Raw genomic sequence first — 11,761 nt, forward strand, 5'->3', positions numbered from 1 at the left:
GAACCAAACTCTAGGGAACGCTCAATTGCCTGACGTCTCAACTGCAATGGTGAACTCAGTGACATACACTGAAATGGATTGCATCTATTGTTCCAAACAAGGCTGATATTAGCATAAAAGCCCTTCCATGCAATTTCTTGCTTCGCTCTACAGACGAAAGTGCCGGATAGTCAATGGTAACCAGAAGATCTATGGTTTTCGAGAGAAGGTAATTGGAAAAACGATTCATTCCTTTGCTTTCTTTCAGATATCTATTCAATAAGATGATCTGACCTTACCTGAAAACTAGATTCATGAAGAAGCCCAAAAAGTGCCGGGCTTAGTGCAGCCCAGTTCCTAGCCAGTGTGGGGTTCTGCCATGGATATTCGGTCCACTCCAGAATTCCATTCATTTTTCAAACGTAACTCGATTGACTCAATTCACAAACGGCAAGGAAGTCAAAAGTGACGCTTACAGGTCGTACGACAATTGCTTCTCTTCCGGGACTACATACATCTTTTCTTTAACAACTACCATACAAGCTATTCGCTTAATACATGCTAGTAGGTAGGCTGGTGGTGGAGTATTTATTTTCGTCTTTTTTTGGTCTGTCTGTATTTCGGTTTTGGGATGGTGCGAATCCATCTATCCACCATTCTTTTATCTTTCAGTAGTGTCAACCTCAGTTCTGGTTCTTTATCTTGGAATACTCTCCGTTGTCCTGGAAGCAATGCTTGAAAGAAAGCGTAAGGAAGCGTCAAATCAGTATGATGTATTGGCAAAGCCAGTAAGAAGGGAATCGAAAGTAGATAGGGACTCCCACTGTAGATGTGGTTTTATACCTTGATGAATTGGTACCTTATAGCATAGCGAATTTACTTTTCTTTCAAAAGGATATATCAACCTGTAGTGAAACCGGGCCACCGAGCTTGCTTTTACCGCTCTTACAGCTCTCTCTCTTCTTTTTTATGGGTAGTTTGGCCAGAAAGAGAAAGAGGAATGTACCCATTTCTATTTATCCATTCTCATAGAAAGTACCAAAAATGTTTTTGAATGTATGGAGCAGGCGTATGAGTTGATATCTTCAAGAGTCAAATCCTTTTCTTGCCCACCCAGCCATAAAAGAAAAAAATCGTTACGAGCGGTCTTAAACCCTCACCTCAATCTCAAAAATGGAATTGAAAAGCTCCAATTTAAATAATGGTACCGGGGAAATACCCAGGGAAGAATCATTCTTTGAATCATCCAGATCTATCATTGCGAATTCAATAAAAAACGGACTGATCCTCGGAATACACCATCATCTTTCGAAGTGCGCAGTCAATATTATGTTATATTCAAAGAAACAAGTCAAAGAGTAAAGGCTTCGCCCTTCAATACCACACTTCCAATCGAAATTCCTACGAGATTGACGTTCGAAGAAAAAGACATGGTTTGATAGAAACTTTAAGTGGGTATCAAATAAACTGGAATGAATGGTATCAATTTATTCTTTTCTATACTGAATCTGCTTCGGTATCTCTTTCTTCCTTCCCTTCTGTAAACCAAGCAGTGACTAGCCTCTGGCACTCACTTTCCAAAGCACCAATTGACTTGCTTTCAGAACAACCCTGATCAGTTATACCTGAAATACCACCCGTACGTAGTACGCCATTCCCAACGCGGAGCGCCTTTATTTTCGTATTGAACTCCGCTAGGAAGAAAAAGTTAGACCGTAGCCTTGTCGAACAACCTCGTTTCTCGCTTTTGTCGATTGACTCGTGGGACTCTACTGAATTCCAGCATGGGTGTGGTAGATTACTGACGTGAAGCCGGACCTCTATGAGTGCTCTACATGGCCGGATCAAAGCTCCAAATCGTAATGTCGCGGCATACATAATCAGAAAATAGGATTCGTGAGAGTGTTTTCTTTAGCTGTTCCTTAAGAAAGCTATCGACTTAACCGCTTGTGTTAAACATATAGATTGTCCTATTCTCTTTTTTTTTCTCAAATGACCTATTTCACATAACCGATGTTGATTACAGATTTTGCCTTGCGTCACATTATCGTGGTGATCAATTCCTTTCGTGGATCGATTGAAATAACCGATTTTGGTGTATTAATTCAAGATAGGTAATTTTCCTCAAGGTCATAAAGATCGGTCATCTAGCGTGGACTTCTGACTCTAAGTGGAAAGTCTTTCTCATCTACCTCTTCCATCCAAAACCGTTTTTCCGCATTTTTTTCTGCCAAGTTACTTAAATCTATATCGGAGCTATAGGATCGGTAGACCCGTAAGCGAAGATGGTTCGCTCCCACATAAAGAGACGGATATTCGATGTGTTTAGCATAGTGACACTTTTTTTGGTGCCGAAACAGCCCCAATCCCTTTGGTCATTTCGCTTTTCGTGCCGGCCTGTATTCGGAGTTTCTTGGATTTGCGGTGCCTGAATGCCTTTCTCCTTCTTTTTGGTGACGTCGGATGCCCGCCTTTGGCGCTCAGAAGTGGATTCTCCTTCAAAGAGGGCTTTTCCCCTAAGAAAGGGACATGGTTGTACTGGATTTCTAGTCCTATAGTGGAAGAGCAGATAGGATCACACCTACACGTAAGTTCGTTCGTTGGGTTAGTGGCCACCCGCACTCCAACCTATCTATATGGCAACAAAGCGAATGACAAGGCCAAAGTAGCTGACTCTTATCGCTAACTTGACTCGGTCTAAGGGCGAGCTTGAATACAACTCACAGAACGACTCCTCCAGGGGCCTTCAGGCACTCAAACAGATAGTGAGACAGACACCATCTATAGAACTTGAATGACAATACACCCATATATTCTAGCTAACAATCAGAAACTGTATCCAAATGGAGGGGACACTCTTCCTTCAGAAAGATGCCTTCGAAAGAAAAGCTCTTCCCCTCAACGACACAGCACATTTTCTCAAATGTTCCACGTTTCTCACCATATCCTCATAGGGCTGAAGCACAAGAAAGAGGATTACTTGGTTACCTTGCTTCCCTCGCCTAGGACAGTAGAAGGATCTGTGGCCGAAGGCGCCACAAACGAAGCGGGTCGCCTCTTTTCTGCAGATCTCCACAAGATGACCCTTCTCCCCGCAACGATAGCACATAACGTTTTTCCCATGCTTGCGCGGTGAGGAGGACGAGGCCTTGAGAAGCTTTTCCACCATTTTCCCCCTTTGGCATTTGGATCCATGTTTTCTTTAACGATCTCCATGATAGTAAAGAGTTTTTTTGGTAGCCTTTGCTTTTGACGGTGATGAAAGAAAGAGAACCCCTCCTATATTTTGATCGTGGTCAAAATCCTATCCAAGTCCCCTTTTTTTAGATCTTTCTCCTGGTTTTGATCATCACCGTTCACCTACTTGTTACAGAGATCCCGACCAATGCACAATCCAGATTTTTTAGCTTTTTTTCTCCCATCCCATCTTGTACGGGCCCAGAAGCTTTTCTCATGTTTGAATGGAGGTCTTCCGCAAATGAATTTCCATATAGGAATTCTATAATGTGCCTGCAGATATTGATTGAAAGCTTGTTTCAATTGAACGAGGATGTGAACGAGAAGGCAAAAAAGGGAGCTTGGAGCAAGAGGAGTCATTTAGTAGTTCACGAAAAAAGGCATAGTAGAGAAAGTCTGAGGAGCAGGAAAATTTGGTCACGTAGATCTTCTATTTCGCTAGAATTCGTTGATTGCTCCATACTCATTTACAATGGAAAAACTCCTGTTCGTTGTAAGATCACTGAAGGAAAGGTTGGTCATAAATTTGGAGAGTTTGCTTTTACACGGAGACGAAGACCCTATCGAACAAATAGAGGAAAGGGGAAAAAGTAAAGTCTAAGCGACATATGGATCAATAAGGAAATCCAATTTCGGTAATCCGAATCCCATATAGGTCTTTTCTTCATACTCGACCAGCCCTAGGTTGGGGATAATGAATTTTTTGAATCTTGTTGGGAGATGCTTTGCTCCGAGTCCGACTGGGACGGAATGGGGGACCCAGGCCCTTCAATGCCTCCCTCTGGATCCACTAACTCGGAAGAGCTATTCAAAGCTTTTCTGGCTGACTGTGAGGACGCCTCTGCATCTCGGGAGCAGTCCGCTCCCCCGAAAGCTGTGGTCAGTCAAGAGCGGCATCCGAATCCCGCTCCAATGCCTGGAGTGGCAGCGGAAGCTGAACAGAACCCTCCTTCTATTGATTGGGAGGGACGACCTAAATCCTGTGGTCAGTTCGGACAGGGGCTTTACAAACGAGCTATGCTCTATGATTTCACTTTGTTTACACGGGTGAGTGACCTACACCTTACAATCTATGGTTTCACCCGCGAGGTAGAACTTTCTCTAAAGCTTCTTCGCTCCGTAATACACTTGCACCTTCCTTTATAACCATGCACTCCCACTACTTCTTTAGGACATGGCTGACTTGCTTATCACAAGTCGTCTCCCGAAAAGGCAAATATCGAGACTGAGATGCTGCTTGGAGTCTTCATTCTCTAGGGCAGAGCTCACTACCACTCATTATCGGAGGGAGATGTAATAATACTGAGCTATTCTTTGATTTCCTTGCTTGCGAGATCAAAAACTGGGTATTGAACAAAGAAATCTGCTCACGGTACCTCTTACCTCAAAACTTCTATTGGATCTGGGATCAGAAGAATTCCAATTTGAATGTGCTCATATCCAACTACCCGAAGGGACGATATCAGGAAAAGCAAAAGGTGCATGGGCGGTTTCAAGTTGTTTTGGTTGCGCAGCTTTCGATCACTGTGTCAGCCGAGCTCTAACGCTTCTATAAAGTGAGAAATCATGGTACCTTCACGTCTACCTTTCCCAAGGGCTAGTTCAATTCCAGAGAAATGCAAGCAATCGTACGGGACTCCCGCCGCCTGCTAGGCTCACTATACCAAGTTAAGTTCCTCCAAAGTATTTTCATCATCGGTATCGGCAGAGTCACAAGATAAGGGATAAAGATAGTAGCCCATAGCTCCTTTATCAATTTCCTTCTGAAACTTATCAGGGTCTAACAATGTTGGAGAAGTAGTATTACTGCTGTCAGAAAGAATAATGGTTTCTTGCCCATTGTGACAAATACTCATTGTTCTGGCCTTCCAATCTAAATTGATTGGACTGTGACGATATAGCCAATCATAACCCAGTATAACATCATTGCTTTCCAATTTCAGTAGCTTGAAGGTGTCTTGAAATGTGTGCCCTTTAATAAGTAGTATCTGCAGTGTAAGCTCCACTAGTTAATTGACCTCCTCCAGCCACTTTGACAGTAAACAAATGTTTCTGACTCTCATATCAGTGAAGCCCACACCACCATAATCTTTAGGGGTGCATAGGTGTTCCCATCTGACTATGTGAAATTTCTTCTTCTTACTCCCAGTAGAAGTGATTTATTATTGTATCAACTTTTTTCTGTATTTTGACAGGCAAAGTGTAGCAACCCAGAAGGTACATAGGGACATTTGATAAACATGCAGTCAATATATCTCTTCCTCCATAAGAGAAATGTTTGCATTGCCAAGAGTCCAACTTCTTTTCTACCTTTTAATGAAAAAAAATCATTAGAAGAGATCTTGTCTTTGCTGATTGGTAATCCCAGATATTATATTTTATTGGAAATTTGCCTATCTCACAGTTATATCAGCTACCCTCTGCTCCTCCTGTACACTCAACCCTACTGTGAAAATATCACTCTTCAAGTAATTGACTTTCATGCCAGACATTTCCTCTAAACAGTAGAGAAGAAATTAGAATCCAGTAATAGACTCCATGTCATTATGCAAAAAAGCAAAGTATCAGAAGCATATTGCAAATGACTAATCTCCCCTACTATCAGATGTGGTACCAAACCTCTAATCACACCTGCTTCCTTAGCTCTATCCAGAATTGCAGATAGTGCATCACCTACTAGGTGAAAAAGCAAAGGAGAAAGAGGATCTCCTTGCCTCAAACCTCTGAAAGTAGAGAAATATTCTCACCAATCTCCATTCATATTCACACACACTTTGCCTCCTTCCACTGCTTGTCTAATCCAATCTATCCACCTGTCAGGGAAGTTTTTCCTATGCATTACCTCTGCCAAGAAAGGCCACTGAACTCTATCATAAGCTTTTTCAAAGTCCAACTGATGCAAAATTCCTTCAGAGTGAGAGGTTTTCAACTCATGCAAAACATCATGAAGAATTACACATCCATCCAAAATGTACCTCCCAGGAATAAATCCAGTCTGAAGAGAGCTGATTACTTGTCGAGCCAGAGGAGTAAATCTAAGTGTCAGAGCTTTGGTAATAGCTTTAAACATAACATTTAGAACACATATGGGTCTATATTGTAGGATACTATTAGCATCCTTAATCTTTGGCAGTAGAGAAATGACACCATAGTTTAGTCTGGACAAGTTCAACCTGCCATGATACAGCTCCTGAAGCATTTATATTAGTATATCTCTCAACTGGGGCCAAAAAGCTCTAAAAAGCTAACAAAGAAGCCATCTGGACCTGGAGCAGTATTTGGTTTCATGATTTTCACCACCTTGTCTATCTCTTCACTCATGAAGTTAATACAACTGAGGACTGATTTCTGTCATTCATATAATTCAGAAGAGGAAGGCCGGTTGAGTGCTTTCCGCATAAGACTATTGAGTTTCCAGCTGATTGCCCATATTTTCCAGGATATGATTTGTCCACTTGATTGAATTCATGTCATTGAAGCAATGAACTTGCTAGCCAGCGTGCCAAAAAGGTTGCTGACTTTGGGTACACAGAGTAGTGGCGAGAAAAGGGCTTGCGCCTCAGCCGTTTCGCTTGATTCAGACCTTGTGGTTGTAGTCACAGGGTACAAAGATAACCCCACAACCATTTGTTGTATTCTTTAAGTCAATCGCTCGTAGTATGTGCTAGAATGAGATGAGATCCAGCTCAAAGGTGAAGACCTCATTCTTTGAACCCTCCCGGGCAGTTCCCGTTCTAGCTTCTCTATCTCTAGCAAGTGATACGAACAACACAACATCTTCTCCGGTCGTAGGTCGGTAGGGCTTGCCCTGGCTAAGAAATGGAATAAAAAATTCCCGATTTCTTGACTGTTTCTGAGATTATTTACCTTTATTTACATGAAGATGCACGGTCTCTTACACTTTTCCTAGCTTAAGTTGGCGGATTGGTAAACAAGCGGCTCTGCAGCTCCGTTCGCTTCGGCACCACTCCCTTGCTGCCAACAAACAAGTCCCATTCGAGCAATGGAATCTACATAAGAATGTAATCACTGTTAAGTATTCCACTCACTGATGCCCAGGAAAATGGGCCTCTGAAGAAAGCAAAGACGTGGCCCAGACCGAAAAAGGAACTTGATCACCCGGAGAAGATTTCTTTTCTTTGCTGATTCCTCTCAATGAAATTTGCCATGTTGCACTAAGTTACTTATGGATGTATGCATGCAGTCCGGGAATACTTTGGGGTGAACACCCATCCGAACAAGTTGGGTCAATAGTTCAGCATTTAGGCCGTAACATTTAGCAAAAACGAATCTGAAACCCAACAAGTGCTCTCCGAACCAAGCTAGATAGTCTCCTATCACTAGGCTCACCAACCAACCTGGACTTTGATTCTTTCTTATTATTCTAACCGGATATAAAAACCATAAGGATTGTTTCGAGCCGAGAGTTCCCATATGACATAAGCGCTCTTGGGTGGGGTGGGCCCTCATTCGCCAGGTCTTTGAGTTCCTGTCTTACCACGTGGTTGGTACACTAGGCTGATAGATACTTTACTTTAAGGATCTGGCACCTTCGCTAGACGGAGAGTAAGCGACTTCTATTAGCACCGGACCGTCGAGTCGAATTTCTCGTGTCATGTGCAACGTCCATCAATGGTGGTTCATTAATGTCCATAGATTTAGACTCCTTCCCCCTTCCCTTATACGCAAAAGATCGAGAGGGGCCCGAACCCAAATCGAGAACGTAAACAGAATTCGACTCACTCTTGTATGGCTCGCCCTCGAGCCCTGGGCGAGTCAGCCGAGTCTTTCCCTCTTGTTCTGTTTCCGCCACGATAAAGACGCACGGAAGAACTATGGTATGCCCAGCGCGTGGAGGATCCGTTGAGAGTGTCCCTTGTCTCGGTAGGGAACAGTACCTATTGTCTTGAAAAAAAAAGGTCAGTGCTACGGTCCCCTATTGTTTGATCCAATATTGACCGGTGCGGATCACGTTCTACTACCTCCGGTCCGTGGTTCGACCTCCCGTAGTGGTCCTTGCTTTTCTTTTTGAAAGCTCCGCAGGGCCAATTTTGCGTACTTGCTCAGCGTGCCCCCCTTTTGTCGAGTGCCCCGCCCGGTTCACAGGGCTGTTGGCCTACCAAGCAAGCACTTGCCCGCTGCTCCTTCCGCCTGCCAAGTGGGCTCCGCGCTCGTTATCCTGACTGTTCTCTCTGCTGGGCCCTTTCCTATTGCTCTAACCATAAGCTATGGCAGTTCCAGCTCGCACCCACTCTCGCCCGCCCAGCGGGGCCTGAGTGAGCTCAGTGGTCAGCCCCTGACGTTAGGGCTCTTTCGCTTTTGCCAGATCTATAGAGATATTACGAGTCCTCCGTCCCAGATTCCCTCGCCGCGACCATCTGGTTCACCGGTACTACCAAAAAGTCTCATGCTTACGTTACTGTGACTGATATATAAGTATGATCTCGGACTACGAAGACCCAGTCGTGCTTCTGGTTTCCATTCTCATCATCATATTAAAGGAAACTCCTCGTGCTCTGCCATAAGAACTTGGAGTCCGTATCATGGTGAAGGTAAGGTAACGCTGTGATTCTTGCTCAAAAAACTGACCGAACACATTCGAGTTATTGGCTCGTCCGACCAGGCAGCATTCATGAGTCGCTCGTTCAACTGTCCCTTGAAGACACGGTCGAGAAGTGCCATGCATGGTCGCCCCCCGTCCTTTCTTTCTCTCGGTCCCACCAGGGTGGGCCCCTCTGGGGTAATAAAGAAATGGATAAAAAAAGGGGGCTTCTGCTACGGGCTATGCCACCCATTACTTATGAGGGAAGTCGCATCCGTCCCATCGCAAGCACCTACAATGTCATGATCACATTGGTTTACCCTTTTTTGGTAGTTCAACGGACGGTCGCCACTCCAACAAGAAAAGGTAGAAATATGGAAACTTCTCTGCCATTTAGATCGGAGAATTTATAGAGGAAATCGGGTTTTAAATTTCCAGAAACCACACGATTATATAGCCAAAGGGAATACGCCGCGCCTAAAATCATCCCAAGCGCAGCTAATGTGGCTACTAAGCTATTTCTTTGGAAAGCTCCTACTAAGATTAGAAATTCCCCGATAAAGCTGCTAGTGCCGGGTAAACTCATATTGGCTAAAGTGAAAAAGAAGAAAATGGTAGAGAAATTCGGCATGGTGCTCACTAAACCTCCATAATATCTAACAAGTCGAGTCTTATGTCGGTCATATAGAACACCAACACATAGAAAAAGGGCTGAAGAAACCAGTCCATGACTTAACATAAGTAAAATGCTACCTCCAATTCCCTGTATGTTCGATAGAGCCTAATATTCCCCCAGAGTACGCCGCTTACCCCCCGAACCGTACAAGATAGTTACCACCTATCATACGGCTTTCTAACTCCACCTGTTTTTCTGGTCGTTCCGCTCTGTCGGATCGATGGTAGTCTCAGAGATCTGGTAACCTCCGACATTTTTGACAACATGCTTCCTGCTTCCGTTTTGAGTTGCGCATCTTTCTCCCCGGGGCATACTATAGTATCACATCGTAGACCCCCACCCCAACTCTATCTTCCTTATCAGTGAACCGGAACATAGTGCATAGGTACTCTTCGATGCTGCGAGGACGAGACGAGGTGACATACTACGATCACGCACTGAAGTTCTACCCTTCGGCTCGGCATATGGAACCTCTCAGCTGCTCCCTCGGGATAGGTAGGCCCACCCCCCCCCCTTTCCCGAGAGGCGGCCGGGCTGTGTTTCCCCTGCGGCCACCCAATGGCGGCAGAAAAAGAAAAAGGGTGGGCTCCGCGCGGTTCGCGTTTTATTGTAAAAAGAGAGATTTTCATTCTCTTATAGAAGCCCGCGCCCACGCGGGTAAAGCCCAGCGAAGCTGCTGGGAGCACTGAGCAATGGGGGGATGAGGGCGACTCCGCCCACAGGTTGGACCACACCACAGGCAAAAGTCCTTCCACGGCAAGAGAAGGGTGACCGGAACAAGAAAAGGGAGCTAGTCGCTGGAGGGAAGACAAGGCTCGTTCCATGCGACTCCACAGAAGAGTACGCGCGCTAGAAAAGGCAGCCAGCTTAAAAACGCTAGCTAGCTACTTTTGTAGCCTTATTTAGTTTGGTTGCCTACGCTTGCTCTCCGGCGCGCTACGGCAACACCCCCTGCTTGCTTCTTTCTGTTCGACGCGGAGCTCGCAGCCTCCCCACCCTTGCTTAGCGTTCCACTTGTGATCCTAGAGGATTTGGAGAAATGCGCCCGACCATGAAGAATGGATTTTGTATTTTCTTTCATGTGAACGGCCCTATCTTGTAAAGAATGATTTTTCGTGCTATAGACCACGTTGAGAAAGACCAACCAACAACACAAATAAAGACCATTCCATTTGGGTACCTCGAAAGGGAGGTGCTCCTTATGATGCTACGGACGGCTGTCCGAAGTGCATGCAATGACGGGCTCGGATAGGATAGGATTGTGCGCGCCGGGCCCTTCGGGTGTCCATATTTTGGCCGACCTTAGCGTATATACTATGTTATGCGGCCGTAATATTTTGATACCTTCCACCGCTGTTACGCCAGAAATCCAAGGTTCCACACGAGCTCCTGTTCTGTGGCATGGTGGCAGGACCGCTAGGGGATTGGCTCCGGGTGTAGGTAGGGTCAAATCCGCAGGGGTCATGCAAATACATAGGCCCCTTCCCTTCTGCCGAGTTGTTTAGAAGGAGCTTCCTGTTCTACGGTCCCTCGGAGCGAAGGGTTAGGCAGGTAGTACGGGCCCTCTGACTTCCAGCTATGTGCTGTGTGCGACTCCCGCGAAGCGAATGAAGGGAAGCTCTTCGAGCTTTCTCCACCAGCGGCTTATGTAGTGGTCGGCATTCCTACGTGCTCCGACTGATCCCCACTGGAGATTATATGAGGGGTCTTGGAAACTGTCGTGACGCTTTGGTGACGAAGGTCACCGGGGTGACTATGGAAAGATTCCGTGGTAGTCTCTGACTCCCTCCAACTCAATCAATATCAAGAACATGTCGTGAGCATGGGGGATTGGCCGACTACTAAACTATTGGCTAGGGCTTTTCTAGTTATAGCTTCTATAGTGAGTGGCCCTTCCGCTTTGATCTAGTTTTAGTTTGTATTGTACTAAATTGAACACATATCAAAGAAAGGCGATCAATCAATAAGTAGTTGCCCTTCTCCGGCCTGGGAAAAGCAGCAAAGTCGTTAAACAAGGGGCTATTTTATTCATGGTCGCTACTGTTGTATTGTATATTGTCGGGGGAAGCTACTGCTTCTACGACAGCTCGGCTTCCTCGTCTTGCTTCTACTTTGCTTGTTTGCGCGAAGGCTTAGAGTCCTTTTCGCTAGGTCCAAATTCGTCAAAGCGAAAGATCTGATCCAACGGAAATCCCGCATATTGAGCGCAGCTGATATGTGGCTACTAGGCGCGATCATCCCGCATGCCATAAAAAAATACTTCTTTTTTTTATGGCCCGTCATATAAAGATAGAATAGATATGGATAGAGAGACATTCTATTGATTC

The 11,761-nt window shown here is 45.0% G+C and overlaps 1 protein-coding gene across 1 annotated transcript in view; it reads left to right on the forward strand.

Moving 5' to 3' along the window:
• Nucleotides 1-5,000, forward strand: part of LOC123083729 (NADH dehydrogenase [ubiquinone] iron-sulfur protein 2) — a 28,328-nt gene extending 23,328 nt beyond the window's left edge. The window contains exon 5 of the mRNA XM_044505678.1: nt 4,994-5,000. Coding sequence (XP_044361613.1) covers nt 4,994-5,000 — 7 coding nt within the window. The remainder of the gene's footprint in view (nt 1-4,993) is intronic.
• Nucleotides 5,001-11,761: the final 6,761 nt, after the last annotated feature.

The sequence above is a fragment of the Triticum aestivum genome, chromosome 4A, assembly GCF_018294505.1.
Source record: "Triticum aestivum cultivar Chinese Spring chromosome 4A, IWGSC CS RefSeq v2.1, whole genome shotgun sequence".
NCBI lineage: Eukaryota > Viridiplantae > Streptophyta > Magnoliopsida > Poales > Poaceae > Triticum > Triticum aestivum.